Genomic DNA, 16,397 nt, shown 5'->3' with positions numbered 1-16,397 from the left:
ATGTAATATGTTGGAAAAAGCCTATGAGGAACATGCAAGAAATTCCATTTAACTATCAGGATATTGAAATTCTGCTGGATTTAACATGCAGAACCATCTAGTCCAAAGAGGAGTAATAAGAACATATAGTAACACATTAATTCAGTTTAAATTTATAACCTCATAATATTTGCAACTAGTTTATTTCACTATTGGCATGTTTTTTGTATATGACAAAATCTGAAGAGGTCTTCCTGACACTAAGCCATGTACCTTTTAATAAATGAAATGTAGAAATATTTGATGGCTTGTTATTGAATAATTCCATATATTGTGTTCTACCTATGTGATGAAATAGGTCTGGGCTAGTTTTTAGTGGAAAATTTTAAAGTGTAAACAACTTCTAAAAAGTGAACTTTTGCAATTAAGATTTATTTTATTATTAAATTAAATGGTTTATTTATTACATATATGCATCTTTACTTAGAGGCCCTTTGACACTCTGTTTGTAACGTAAAGGGCCAGTTATATAAGCTGTATTTAAATCCAATTCAAAGCTATTTCTATTAACAAGATGTTTGTTTCTTTAATATATGTGTGTATATATGTGTGTGTGTGTGTGTGTGTGTGTGTGTGTATGTATATATATATGAATCACATCCTGTGTCTGTGATTTCAGGTTAACTAAAACTTCACTTGCCAGTTAATCGCTAGTTGTGATAGTATGCAGAGGCTCAGAGACTCATTCTCTTGGAGAGACTTACCTCCTTTTGCATGTATGTTTTTCATATAAAAACATCTGCCAGACTGAGTTCACAAATTACAATTAGCAGACAGAGAAGTTGTGAGATCTCCTATCTATTTTAAATCTAATACACGTTAAGAACTTGCATAGTTCCTTCATATTTAATTCATATGGTTTTCATTTAGAAATGCAGATATTAAAACTATAGTAATCAAAAGACATGTAATGTTTCCTCATTTTTTTATCAGTCAAAAATCACAACACAGAAGTTCAGTCCTGGCTTCACAGCTATTAGTGGTTTTGGAAAATGAAAGGTTATTATAGCTCACTGGTGATGTTAAGAGAATTAGCAACCTGACCTGAGGCACCATGCACATCACTGCCTTGAAAACGTGACTCATTGTGAGAGGAACCCCTCTTCTGGCTGAAGAACAGAACACCAAGCATGGAAGAAGTGTACAACAAACACAGAGCTATCGCAGGCAGGCCTTGGTCAAAGAAGAAAGAAGGCACTTTTAGGGAACAGTTCATCTCCCTTTAAAGAAGACATCTAAAATAAGTCAATTTGCATCTGCTTATTCACACTGACTATAAAGGACTCTAGAGAGCCTTGACAAGATAGAGATACCTACCTTCTAGAGGTCTAAAGCAGATAAGAAAAGTGCCATCCAAGAAGTTTATTGTTACATGAAAAGCTCCCACCTCCTGTCCCCTACTTGGTCTGAAAAGGAACACTCAGTGCTGTAGCATACCTGGCTTATACAGAAGATCAGGTATGCCACTGACATTCATTGGCTTTTTTCAGTGCAGTTTCTGAAAGGGATTCATGTGGAAATATTGAACAGAACAGGCCATATTTCAGCCATTAACTTTTACATATTTACACTGAAAAATCACTGCAAATTTTAAGGCCACCATCTTCTTCTCTAAGTCCAGTCTTGTAGTAGTATTTTATTGCATGGTTGCTATGCTTCTACCAGCTTGAACATTTTATTCATGTACTGCTGCACCTCTCAATTCCACTATTCTCAGTTTCCTCAATTCTCACCTCTCAATTTCCTACTTCTTGCATTTTCTCCCACATTTATTCCTCAGGGTGAGTTCTTACAATAGTCAAAAAATACTTTTTTCATCTAAATGGGAAAATTTTGCCCTTGTGATTTTACTTACTTTTCTTTACCAAATCCCTTTCCATCTTTTTCTTTTTTCCCATATCTTCTGCCACAGTTCCTTCTTGCTACACTATCCTTTTGCTTTCTGTAATCTTCCCTTTCCTCAATTAGATTCTTCCTAAAGACACTTCTTCCAGGAAGCTTAGTAACTTAAACCCTCCCTTCTTTGGTGTCTATTTCTGTTTTAATATTGACATTGTTTAGCGATGCTGTACCTTCCAGTCACCTATTTTATTACACTGGTGATCAGTTCTTGCTGAGATTGCTAGCTGTGCCATCTGGCTGATGTGAGGGGCTCCACCTGTCTGGTGTATTACTCTAGATATTCAATGACTTAAACTGTGAGAGCAGCATGTATAGGAGGATTTTTCAGCAGGAAGGACTGAACAAGCTGCATTTCAAGTATTCCTGAGAAGAATTAAAAAAGCATCATAGCATCTGAAAGGGTTTTTAATCATTCTAAGAAGAGCAGGAAAAGAGTTTGTAATATATTTTTTTTCTTAGCATAGTGCCTTACTGCAACGTGCTTTACTAGGATTTTATATGCCCCAAGAAAGCACCTATACATACTTCTGTGCTTACACCATGAAATTTGTTGCTATGGAAATATCAAAAACAGGCTATGACTAAGAATGGGTGAACCCATTCAGGCAAAATAGTATCCAGCTTCAATCTCCATTCAACAGCTAAAGTGAATTGCAGCCATTTTCATGCTTTATAGCAGCGTAATATCTCTTCTGTATTATTAAAGTCTTTTAGCCTCTTGTATCCAACTCACACAGGCCCCAACTCACCCAATTCAATGCACAGTTTGGGCACAGCAGTTCCAGTAGCTTCTCTGATAAATCAGATTAAACTAAATTAGATTAAATTACCCTTACTCTTCTTTGCCCTCTACTCTTGCTTGCTTTAAATTTCTTGGCACAGAAACATTTTTTAGATTAGTTGCACCACTGACTGCACTCCCTTCCTTATAAACCTCAGATGAGTTATTGCTTCTGACATGTACAGTGTACTCCGGAGACTAACTGAATGGAAACCTTCAGATCAGTGGGGATTTTAAAAAGAGCAACATTAACTTCCAGCAGAGTGTGTCTTGGGTCCTGCTGTCTGAGCATCTTCTCCTTCTGGAGAAAAGAAGCAGACCTCAGGCAAACAACTGTGGGAGAGCATGTAAGGTGGGCTTGCTGTATGTTTATGTGCATGCATATCTTCTGTTCTGGATATCACATTTTCCTGGATTACCAGGGATTTTACTGCATTATACACTTTCTGAATTTAGGCCCTTGGAACCACAGGAAAGAGACATATTTTTCAAAAATCTCTGTCTCCATTTAAGATAACAGACTTCAGAATGAGACAAGTAAAGGTCAAAGGACAATTAAACACAGGTGTAACATCTATCAGTAACTGAAATGGCTCGGGGTGGTAGTTTCAAACCAACACCCAGAATTACCTCTTCAAGGAATACATTAACAAAGGATTAGACCAGAAGCAGTTCATGAGAGACCTATGCATTTATTCTCTCTCCTCCTCCCCTGGCAATTTATTTAATTACTACAACTTTAAGGATGATTGCAAAACATTCTTAACTGAGAATGCTTTTCAGTGAATAGAGTGGATTTATAAGGTTTAACCTTCTGTTCCCTGATAAGCCCTAAACACAAATGTTGAGATTACATATTGAATTCCTTGGAGAATAAAGGCTGGATCTTTCAGAGGTAAATGTGTATATGGTGTGAGGATAGATGAAAAAAACTAAGGATGTTATCACATTTGAAGCCTAAGAAAAGAATTATTGAACATGACAAAGCCACACTTCTCTTCAAAAAAGCTAAATTACTGTTTGTTCCTTGAGTTACAATCCTATTGTAACTATTAGCTAACTATCCACAACTAAAAAGACAAGAGTTTGAAGATGATCAATAAAAATCAAGCCAAGTTCCATCTGGAAAAAAAAATCATGTTGAAAATTCTGGAAATGATAAGTTTTCTGTTTAAACGAGTAATTATCTGTTTACTAAGTGTCCCTCCATGTTCATTATGAGGCAAAGCAAATGCTCTTTTACTCTATCAGCACGCCATTGAGGATGTAACTACCTGGAAAATTACACCATGTAAGAACACATTGATTAACATGTATTAACAAATATGATGTAAAATAAGGTGTGTTCCCATAAAGATATCCAAGACCAAGTTGCCAAATACTAATTCCAACAATACCAATACTAGCGAAAAGTGTTACAGAGTAAAATTTTTAAAAGTGATCGTGTAATTTAGGATTCCATGCCTGATTTCAAGCTAATATTTCTTTAGAAATAATAGTGTCTTTTACAAGTAAATTGTTTTTCTTTTAAGCACCTAAATGTTATAGAAATAGAATCACAAAAGTTAGCTTTGAAAATTTCCCCTCATTACCTAAAGTTTTGTAATGCCAAGACTTTGCCTCAGTATAGCTACAGAACTCCACCTCCCAGATTAAAGATCAATCTGTTCTTCATACCAGTTCTTTCTACTACATTTCATTGCAAAAAGTTACTAATGAAGATAATCATAACACAATCACACACTGATATATGAGGAAAATGGAGGACAAGGACTATCATGTAAAAAAAAAAAACACCAAAAATTTGTGAACGAGCTTAGATTAAAAACAGGATAATAAGACAGAAATCAGAAGGCTAAGATGATATGTCTCCAAAACTATTTACAACTACACGACTCAAATTCTCTTTAATAAAATAGATATAAGGATAAATGATATGAAAGAATATTAGATTACTATTTTAAAATTCAATCTTCATTGAGACTAAAGTTTTCATAAATATCAAATTTAGAACCCATGCTGCTTACACAGACGAATTTGCGGTCATGTTAATTTCTCTTACCTGTTATAGTTGCTTTGTTAATAGATGGTTGGTTACACATTGGTGACCGTCTGATAAGGAAAAGAAAAAAGGTATAAGAAGAAAAGAAAAAAGTTCAAATATTTGTTCTAGAACAAATATTTCTTTATAAGATAGATATTTCTTTCTAGTAGAGAAGGAAATTCACAGCTGACCCTCAGATCTCTCTGCAGATTGGGAACTCCAGCAGGGGAATATTTTAAGAATTTACAAGTTCATTAAAAACCTGCTTAATCATACCTAGTACTTGTACCTAGCTTGAAGTTTGGTCTATATATGTATTTATCGTTATTCTAACATGGCCGTTATAAATTATAATTTATTTTTCATTTTATTATTTGAACATCCATTTTGCAAAAAACTTTAGGGCAAACAGCTCAGCATACTGTTTTGCTCATGTAAGAAAGCTGGAATTTGTTGGACTGACACAGTGACGTAGGGATTTGCGGAGACTGCAAGCAGGGGTATATGAGGTCTGCATATTTCATCCAAGGGGGCTGGAAACATCTTTCTGTGTCACTGTATATATAGTAGTAGGCAGCTGTCTTATGTGCTGAACTCTTCATTGAGAAACTGCTGTGAGACAAAGCTTCCATGAATGCTAATTACTTTTAATTTTTAGGGATGCACATTTTGGGTGAGGGAAATTATTCCACTACAGAAGCTGCCAGTTTAACTAACATTAAGTAGCACTAAAAGAGCCTTTAAATAATCCCTTTCAAGAGAACAGAACGATCTTTGGCAGCAGATACTTCTCAATATAATGCTGTGGTTTTACGATATATACAAAAGAATTAAACATACCCATGGACTACCTTAATTTGAATTCTTAAAATTCATAGTTAGTTAATATAATACAGAATAAGATAATAAGTATATAAGAAGTATTCTATAAAAACGATGCTTCTCCCATAAAAATGTGATTACAAGAAACTTATACTCCATGTAGAGTTTACTCCAATTACTTCGCAAATCTCTGTAAAAGTTTTCTTAAGCCTTGAAGACTTACCATTCTATTTTGTATGGAAAACAATTATTATGTTAATAATTGATATTATAATGCTGTAACATGACTGGAGAAAGATCATATTTATTATGTCTCATTTATAATTATGTATTGCTGTGGATATGTAGGATGCCTAATATCCTGGATGAATTAGGAAGAGTTCTAGGTTCACATCATGGAGGTATCTCACAATGAGTGTAGCTGTCCACTCACTTAAGTTCATTTATAGGACTCAGGCTCTTTGCCTGAATAGTCATCTTTGAATGATCTTTGACACATGACTAATTTATTGAAAATCATAGAAGATCCATGGAAAACACTCCAAGTTTATGCATAGACAGAAATACAGGAGCAATAATTAGGTGATGGGGCAGTTGTCTCAGCTATCAAGTATAATGGTTTCAAAGGATTAATAAAATCATTAGTCATCACAAGAGTTATATAAGTTTAGTGACACAGACTGAAGTCTGCAACATCTAATCTCATAATTCTTAGTTTCAAAATTTAAAAAGTACCACTGCAAAAAGTTTAGTCTCAAAAAATTGACACTCACTTGCTGGGTGCCCGATCTTGTAAATTGGTTAATGCAGCAAAGTTATTCCGCACAGTACGCAGGCTGGCCAGCACCTGGAACAAACAAAACGGTTGCATTCTAAATTTCTACATAGGTAAGACTGATTTATCTCCACTCCACTGTGCTGACAGGAAAAGGAAAGGACATTGCAAGACAACTGTAAAAGGTTTCCAGGATTGGTTTAATGTCTGAGGCCTTTGACCGTTATTTAACAATAGCATGTCTGTAATACAAGGGCAATCATTTATTTCTTTTTTTTCCCCTCATAAACAACTCATTATTTGTTTAAAGAGCCTTACTTGAAGAGGAGGAAAGTTTTTCACAGAATACTACTTAGTTCTCTAAAATGACTATAAAAGCACTCATGTTTGGAAGATAATAGCCCATTCAAGCCTATTGCTTCATACATAAGAAATGATCAGAGAATTTTCCATTTGCAGCCCAGCCCCCACAAACCTCAAAGGACAAAGGGAATGAGATTGTCTAGCCTGGCAGGAAAAATAAAAGTGGCTCCCTTAAGGGGCCGCATTCCTTTGGGCGCTTTGGACAGAAGGCCAGAGTAAGAGGAAGGTATCACCTGAGCAGGTGGGAAGTGTCTGAGGACTCTTGCAAGATCTGCCCTTTGAAAAAGGTGATAGAAACTAAGTACTTCATGTCTGGGCTTCCTTCTATGCAAGACAGCAGCTAGAGGAGGCAATAGAGGAGTGTCATCTTGTTGTAAGTGGCATACACAGTCTCCACTGATGGAAGCTGGATAAATACATCAAATTTTGTACCACGTAAGGATAATATGATACATCCGTGTGACTAGAGAGCAGCAGTTCAGCTATGTCAGAGAGGAACCATTAATTATTTAGAACCTGACTGGGAATAAGAGGAGGCAGCAAAACTAATTGCTGATGTGTCCCCAAGGTAGTTGCTCATGGTTGTTTCTCAGCCCAGACTGGTCTGGTTCCCTAGTGAACCCACACTAGGAATTTAGAGACTAACAAAGTTGGGAATGGGAATTTGGGCTCCTGAGGTCTGAGACAAGGAGGATACAACCCTCTCTCCACTGTCCCCCATATTTATATGTGAGGAAGCAAGGGGGTAGGAGGCTGGAGACACATGAAGGACTTAATGAAAGCTTGTAACAGACAGAAAATATTCAGGAGATAATCGTGATTAGCAGTGTCAAAGTCACTGTGGGCAATTCCCAGACGGGTTAAGATAATAAATTTGTTGCTTAGTTAGGGAATACTCATGTTTTTCTTCACAGAGATCAGGACAAGGAGGCAAACTCACGTATTTTACATTCAGCACTGAATAAAAGTAATTACATACGCTATCAAATTTGCATTCCCAGGATATTGTGACACTAACAAATATTGTATCTAGATGATGGATATACATAAATGGGAATGTGGCATGAAGTGAACAAAAGAGGACTGGAGATGCCGGTGTTCATAAAAGAGATGATGACAGAAAATACTAAGAAAATACTGAGGAAGTAAATATGAAAATATTTTAAAAGGAAGGCATGAGCTAAAAGTGGAAGGAGAGAAAGGATAAAAGTAAAAAAGTTGGGCATGTTAAGGAAAGACATACATTTTATTGACTGCAGTCAGTTTTCAGTTCTCTTTGGTCAGTCCGCCTGGGTTCTGATCTACCTGTGCCAGGATGCTGAGACTGCTTATATGTGCTGTGGTTATCAGAGGTAGCACTGCACCACATAAACACATCTATGTGGCTCCCAGAGCTGCCTCGGACTATGAAAAAATGTAGTGCATTTTTCTGGCGGCAAGTTCCTACTCAATAAGCCCTGTTGGACTCAAACTGGCTGTATGTATATTCAGGTGCACTGAGAACTGGGAGCACGTACAAATACAGCTAAGTGACTCCTCAGTGAGTCATCTCAGATACAGCTATGCTTATTAGCTCTGCCTCTGCTGGACCTAAACGAATGTCTCTGTACCTGCTGCGCAATGCTGAGTTTCAGCAGGGTTAGTAGGCTAGGCACAATGCCATGCGAAAACGTGAACCTCGTTGAGGTTCGTGTTACAACTGAAATAATATGACACTTCAGACTTGAAGTACTGGAGACAGAAGTGTGCAGAGCTGCAAGACTGCTCAGGGCCAGTTACGAATCGAAGCTTCATAAGCTTAGCTGGACCCAAGCTTGGGCTCCTGAAGAGATGCTAGGGAGCCTCTGTTTAGTTCACGTCATTATTCACAGTGTCCAGATTCTTCCACTGTCCGAGTCATTATGAATCTCTGTTATTCCAGAAAATGGAGACTTGACTGTGTAACTTCTATGTGCCTCCATTTTGTTCTTCTGGCAGGCTAGATAGTTGTTTCCTTGGACAAGGGGTAAAATGTCCAGCATGTGCCCAGCGTTCCAGCCGCTTTAGCATACTACAAGCATACCTTGGCCCCTTCTGCAAGTGCAAGGGGTCTCCACACACATAGCAATGAGCATAAGAGTGACAACAAACACTTTGGACATTGGTTGCAGTGAATTCCGGTGTTAAACAGCTTGATTTATTGAATATAAGACTAATTATTTGTGCATCTATATTTAAGCATCAGTATATATAATAATATTTCCATTTCCACTTTTGCATTATAATTTGCTTTAAGTGACAATTTCTCTGAGCACAGAGGTTCCACTTGTGCTTAATGTTTCCAGGGTTAGATCTTTAAGCAAAAAAGCAACCTACAAATTAAGTTTTAATCCCTAAGTAAATAATATTAACTTCAAGATCCAGTTATATGTGAACAGTCATAAGTGCATTAAAATATTCAACCCTTTTTGATGTTAAAAAACTACATGTTTGGTTCTTAAATTTCAAATCATTCAAACTATATTCTTTTGAAAAGTAAAATCCTAAGAATTACAGCAGCTGGTTTACATTATAGTATAGGGAAGTGCAACTAATAACGTCCTCGTGACAGATTTTTATTTAGTTTACTGAATCACATTTCTGATAAAAATAGTAAATTGTCTTGTCTGTTTGGGGGCAGATGCTATGTGAGGGAAACAGCATTCTGCATTGCCTCCAGTAACATAGTATGCAACTGGGCTACCATGGTGATATGCTGATATGCTGATATGCTGAGTAGTAATTGAAATGCTAAAAATTGAACTGTTACCACCAGGTGGCTCACAATCACATGAAAAAACCCTCCTGCATGATTAAAGAAAATAAGGACGTTTTGAAAAAAATAGAATGTGTTCCACATGCCATGATCTAGTGTCACTAGGAAGTCCCAAACTGGTTAAAACAGTGCCTTAGCTGTTTGCAAAACAAAAATGAATCTACATGAGGAAACACTGTTCTTATTACGAAGAAATTAAAAGGGTGGTTTATATGATGTATATGCATTATACTAGCATGTGGGGTACTGCCAAGGTAACTCTGAGGGATGGGCCCCATGCTTATCTGGAGTTGTAGTCTGTGAGCAGGCTCGAAAAGGAGATGGGATTTTGCTTATACAAATCTTTTCTAGATAAGGGCTAAATTTTCCTAAGAGCATAATCAGGCGTCACTTCCCCCAGTTAGGCACTTCCCCTAATCTCTCCACCGCATTTCAATTCTCCTTCTGGGCGGGAATGTGCCATGTGACAACTCCTCTTGTGAGTGCTCTTACTCCTGCTCAGTGCAAAGGAAAACAGGTTGATTTAAAGCACTGCTACCAGTGTTTTGCACTGAAACAGCGTAAAAGTGTTCAAATAATCAATTATGACACTTTGGTTCAAATAGCATTAATGTCCAACTGCTCCTGCTCTAGTTGCAGAAGCACATCCATCTATGTCCACAGAAATACCAAACCATATTTAAAGCAAATAAGGTGTTTCGCCTCAGGAAAAAAATCAGTAAACGTGGTGCAGTATTTGTTGTTTTCTGAGGAACACTGTAACCTGACTTATCTATGTGGCATAATTTGTGACAAAAGCTCAGATGGAGATAAGTATAAACTCAGTTAAAGTAAATATTATTAGACTGTGTGACTGCCATAGGCTTTGTATTCTTTCTGTGCTTATGAGTTAGGGCTTTCATGTTTCCTGAGGAACTAATAGAGCCCAGAAGTGGAACTTTCTTTTTTTCTCCTGTTTTTGCTGTAATTTCTTCTCTTTCTTTATTGTTGAAGTATGTTTATCATTTGACAAGTCTTAAAGTATTCTCAGAAAAGGCTCAGGCTTAATCTTTTCTCTGCTTATAAGAAAATGAAGCTAAACATCACATTAAAGATTTGACCCAGAGTCTTATAACCACTGCATCTGTTTGTCTACAACAGAATTAAGTATATAATAAACTATTAAATGAATATTCATTTTGTGTATTTTGAGCATTAGACTAAAGCAACCTGTGTATTCAAACTTCAGTTGGTCACTGTGTTCCTATTTCGGAATGTTGTATGTCTCAACCTTTCTCTTTCTTTTCAAACCCTTAAATCACATACAGCTTCCTGAATTGTTTTTTTTTTTCTCTCTCTCTCTAGTTAGGCTGAATTAACTTTCATTCCTATCTACTACAGGGTAAAAACCTATTATCATGAGTTCAAGGAATTATCAGTGTTAACTTTTCATATATGACAAGACAGCTCTTTTGCTAAAAATTGGGGAGTTTCTATTCAAGTTATACAGAATTTTGAGCTGGTATTTTATAGAACCCAGAAGCTGAATGGAAAAATCAAATTAATAGATTTGACTTTGTGAAGTAGCATAAGCATTCTGTATAAGACTTGTATTTCTTATAAAAATTACCTTGAATTGAATAGGTGAAAGACATCCAGAAGGAGAAACCATGAATATAAACAGCAACAGAGTAACAGAAAACACAGGTTTGTTTTCATCAGTACACAGTACCACTATGTCTGCTACAGTATTTGAAAGGAGATCAGTCTCAAGATGCTGCTGCTTTTGCAACTTTTCAGATAATCAAGGAGCAATAATAAAAGGAGAGATATCAGTAATAGAGTGGGAAGATTATTACTTTTTGTATAGGATTTTTTTCCTGTTTAAAGCAAGCATGTGTATTAACAACAGTGGAAAACAATTGATTTGGCCTTTTGGGCGTTTAAATTGCAAGATCATGTGAGAAATATGGCAAAATTGTGCCTACCTGAGCAAATGGTGTCACAATCAAGTCATCTCCATGTCTGAAAAAAGGAGCAAAGTTGTAAGTTAGACATGACTGAAAACTTTTATCACTGCTGCTTAATTAGAAATAAAATTAAGTTTTACAATTCACCGTAGTTAAGTCCAGTTTTTTCTTCAACAGTTATTCACTACAGCTGCTTTAAAGAATTTTTGGAAAAGTAAAGCTCGAGGTGCTTATTGTTCAATGGCCTGACATGTCCATGGGATGACTGATGAACCAGGCAGTTTCTACAGCCCCTGTTGGACAGATGAACAAACAGGACAGACCTGCGGAGATTTCACCCCAAAGGCTCCCCTTCCTCTTTTCTTTTTAGCTTGTCTGGAATTAACTGAAATGTTTTTAGCAGAAAGAATAACCAGGTTTGCCTTAAAGGTTGGAAGGATCCAGAATTATTTTCACTGGCAGGGCCTAGTGCTGCTAATACTGAGAATGATTACTTTAAGGGTTACTAATAGATCATCTGTGAGCACAGGCCAGGCTAGTAACTGCCTATGACTGGGCCCTGCATCACAGACTAATAAAAAACTAGTAAAACTTTTAAACTGACTCACACATCTGTACTTACAGGGAGGTTTACCTAGTGTGTGCTATTGCTGTGGCAACCTCACCCACACCACCCTGGGTGACGTAGGAACCAGCTGCTGGGATGGTGCCTTAGCGGAGAAGGGAGGAAGGAGAAGAGGGGCTTCATCTCTTCTGCACTGAAAAACTTGTTAGAATAAATTGGCTTCTATTGTGAAGTAATTCCCACTCACCTCATGAATATTAAAGTTACACACAAAGCACCATGTGTAGTCACAGCTTGTGCTAAAGGAACACTGAACAACCACAGGAAGAAAAAGATGGGAGACTGAAGTACACATAGATACTCATTCTCCTCTGAAATGTTCATGAAACGGTGACTGCCAGTAAAGTGCTGGGGTGAACGCCCATAACAGATATGAAGAGTCTGGCAAGATGTCACTTCAAACAGTTTTCAAAAAACATAATCTTGTAAATATAAATAGACTGAGCTGCTGTTGAGCTTATGAATAACATAGATAACACTGAGCATATGGAATAAGACCTCTCTTAGACACTCGCAGGAGACCATGGGAGCAAGCAAAACTTTAAGAGTTTTCACTTATCACTGATAATAATCAAAATAAGACAATGAGACAATAATCAAACTGAAAATTCCCCAAACCAAAACCTACTATGACTCCATTCTCTTATATTTTTCTGCAGTGGGTTTACCATGATGAGCTTTTACATCTGAAATAATTCATCAGAAATTACCATTGCTTTCCAGCTATTTCCATATTCTTTAAAGCTTTAAGCATAAAGTATGAGTATTTAATGAAAGATTTTCAAATCGGTAAAAATCTAATCACAAGAAAGCTTTCTGATAAATGGAGAAATTTGATTGACAAATCAATTAATCTGACTTGCTACAAAATCATTCTTATAATTTACATACTGCCCATAAGATAGTATTTTTTTGCAGGTATTACAATAACCTATAAAAAAACAGTAAATAAAACCAAAAAGTGCATAAGGATGAAACAAAACTCCCCAATATTAAAAATGATCATGACACTTAATATCTCCATAGCTGTTCTTATGGCCATCTCTCTTGTTCCTATTAGTTGAAATAGAGAATTAGATTTTCACAGACCCTGTGGAAGAGGTCCGCACTTTAAACAAAGTATTTGCAGTAGTAGTTGGAAAAGCGGTTGCTTCAGGTGTAAACACAGTCCCAGACTGAGCAGACAGAGTGTAAGCCTGATTGCCACACCAAACTAGAAGAAACATGGCAACACGGGAGGAACTTAGAGGCTTTAGTTGACTAAGGAAACCAAATCCAATTGGTTGTTACAGACATGATCAGCCCAGGGCAATAACAGGGGAGTTAATGACCAGTTGGGTTTAATAGCGATTCATATTTTTGCCAAGTCATGAAAATATCAGAAAATGCCTTAGACCTTGATTTTTTCTTTCGTTTCTCAGAAAGCATCTCAAGACCATAATTTAATGAAGCATCCGGACAACAAGGATTTCCTCAGTCAGTCAAGGAGGAAAATTCCCTTCACATCCCTCCCATCAGCAGGGGAAAAGATTTTTCTCCACTGCTGATGAAGCAGTCAGCTTACCTGTTTCTCAGTAAAATCTGTTCATTTCTTCCTTTTTAAAAAACATTTTTACTATTTGTTTATCAGTTTGGATCTCCATTTTCTCTACTGTTGTCTTTTTGACACTGTAAAGAGGCACAGCTATGTGAAGCAAGGGCTCCTGCTTTAGTCATTTTGCAGAATCACAGAATAGTTGGAAGGGACCTTTGAAGATCATTTAGTCCAACCCCACTGCTCAAGCAGCATCACCTAGAGCAGGTTGCCCTGTCCAGACGGCTTTTGAATATCTCCAAGGAAGGAGACTCCACAACCTCTCTGGGCAACCTCTTCCAGTGCTCTGTCACCCTCACAGTAAAGAGGTTTTTCCTTATGTTCAGACGAAACTTTCTGTGTTTCAGTTTGTGCCCATTGCCTCTCATCCTGTCGCTGGGCGTCGCTGGAAAGAGTCTGGCCCCAGCCTCTTTACACCCCCCTATTAGGCATTTATACACATGGATAAGATCCCCCCTGAGTCTTTTCTACTCTTTGAAGGAGTAAATGCTAAGGCAATTCAGAGAGATACCAGGTATGTGTTTCTGGGCCTTCTGCCCTGGAGTTGTTTTTGCATAAAATGGGATCACTCCACTCCTCTAATTTTCAAACCTCATTCTATTTGAGCTCTTGCATTTCATTGCAGCCCGCTGGAAAATACATGGCTTGTTATTTTTTAGAGGAAACATTATTAAGTATTAATTTAATACACTGAAACCAATTCAAGATTTAATTTTCCCATTTCAAATGCCCCTTCTGTCAAGAATGAAGAAATTGTCATTATTTTGGTAAAAGTGTAATGCTGAAAGTACAGATATCCAAAGCTTTCAAAAAGTAGTCTAACATGTGCCAGACCCACTTGGACAGAAAAGCAATTGCATAGTGTGGTGAGTAATCTTTAATCCACATTGGGTCAGGAAATCTGGAAAAGGTGAGGCTGTTCAGAAAGGGAGAAGAAATGTCTGAAGCACCTGTGATATGAAATGATTCACTGCAGCTTCTTGGGCAGGCAACACTAGCAGCAATTTAGTCTATCACATCCTGTAAATGGGGAATGAATCAAGTTCTGTTCCTTTGTGTTTATCCAAAACAATATTCAAACATAAAAACATTGTTCTGTGACAGATTTCAAGAAAGCAGACTGAAGTTACTTTTTTGTACACAAGTGCGAGAACATATGATTTAATCCAAGTGTTATTGATCCACAGTGTACTGCAGTGTATTAAAATACTACAATGTATGAGTGCCCTGCTGTTTTCTTTTCAGGTGATATGGAGGCTGATAGATGATTCTGTCTGAATTCTGGACAGGATAGTGCCACACATCTATATACAGAAGCAGCAAGAGGGAGTGTAAACCCTGTACAATATAACACAAGCTTCTAAATATAGACAGAGCTGTTAACCTTTAAGGTTAGAAGAAATTGTTCTGACAACCATTACGAAGACTCAGTTAACTAACATGCTGGGCATATTTGTTTGTCTGTTCATTTTTCAAAGGAAAGCCAGAACTGAAAGCAGAATAACTTTCACCTGGCTGAAAAATGTAAAACAATCAAATTCACCACCACCAAAAATTCTGTTAAATCACATAACAGTACCCATGAGATGAATCAGTGTTTCATAAAACATAGGCCAAATATCCAATAGCAGACCAAAGAGTAAATAAAGCACTGCAAGTTATTGGCCAAATTAAAAAGTGATGAAGCCTGGTCTTCTGCGGATTTCTGTTTTTTGTTTCTTAACCTTTCCTATGGGACATACCTGAACTCTTCCCCGTATCACCTGTGACAGTCCCCACCCTGGAGAAGACATAAAAGTGCTATGCTAAATCAGAAGCTAGATGTACGTGCTCAGCTGAGTGCTGCCAAATACAAAGTATAAAAATTCTGCCTTTCTTTCCTCAAGAGTGGCATTAATTTGTCTCTCCTATCCCAATTATAGGAAGGTAATTAACTTTACCCCCACTAAAGAGGAACTTAGAAATACATGCATGGACAAAGAAGCAGGCACAAGGATAGACAGGGTGACTGCATAAGATTTATTTCTTAATTAAGTTGGGATAATTTAATTTAATCATTTAATAAAAGGATTAGCAAGAGAGACATTCTGCAGACCTGCCAGGATACAGTTAAAAAATAGTTATTTTTTTGAATGTGATCTGAAAAAGCTCAAGATATCCATTAAGGGGATGCGAGTCCCAGAACTTAGAAACCACTAGAAATGTGAGAGTCTGCACTTGCCAATGTGGAGCTTGCAGGGAAGAGCCTGAGTAAGATTCATCTTCACAAAGGCCATAGTAAACTCAAGTTACTACTTTCTAGACACACAATATGAAGAACACCAGGTGAGTGATTTTGAGGACTCCTACTGTAGATGCGAAGCATAAACAAGATAATGAAAGCACAGTTTAAACAGAGGAAGCAAATGTGCAAAACTTATTTAGACCAACTTGACACAAGACAGGGTCAAAATAAAATTATTATTTTTTGACATGCTCCTTAAAGAACAAGGCAACGGAAAAGCGCTTCCTCACAATGCCCAGTTCTCCCTGGAAAGTTTTCTGTAAGTTGAAAAAAGTTATTAAGGTACAACTATCCCTTTCAGGATAAAAATTGAAATAACAAGTGTCATAAAGGCAAAGTTATACAGTTACTGATCAGCATACTCAATCTTTAGCACTGATGTCACTGTGCCACAGAATCTCAAGGACTCACTGAAGAGCACAGTG

At 37.1% G+C, this 16,397-nt stretch overlaps 1 protein-coding gene across 4 annotated transcripts in view; it reads right to left on the bottom strand.

Moving 5' to 3' along the window:
- Positions 1–16,397, bottom strand: part of PDE4D (phosphodiesterase 4D) — a 528,631-nt gene that overhangs the window by 102,193 nt on the left and 410,041 nt on the right. For all 4 annotated transcript variants that reach the window (XM_067315238.1, XM_067315241.1, XM_067315240.1 and 1 more), the window contains 3 exons: positions 11,488–11,524; positions 6,362–6,435; positions 4,785–4,834 (listed from right to left, as the gene is read on the bottom strand). In XM_067315238.1, the coding sequence (XP_067171339.1) occupies positions 4,785–4,834; positions 6,362–6,435; positions 11,488–11,524 (161 nt within the window). The remainder of the gene's footprint in view (positions 1–4,784; positions 4,835–6,361; positions 6,436–11,487; positions 11,525–16,397) is intronic.

Source organism: Apteryx mantelli, chromosome Z, assembly GCF_036417845.1.
Source record: "Apteryx mantelli isolate bAptMan1 chromosome Z, bAptMan1.hap1, whole genome shotgun sequence".
Lineage (NCBI taxonomy): Eukaryota > Metazoa > Chordata > Aves > Apterygiformes > Apterygidae > Apteryx > Apteryx mantelli.
Note: the sequence above shows the minus strand (reverse complement) of the source record. Positions and strands in the feature narration are given on the sequence as shown.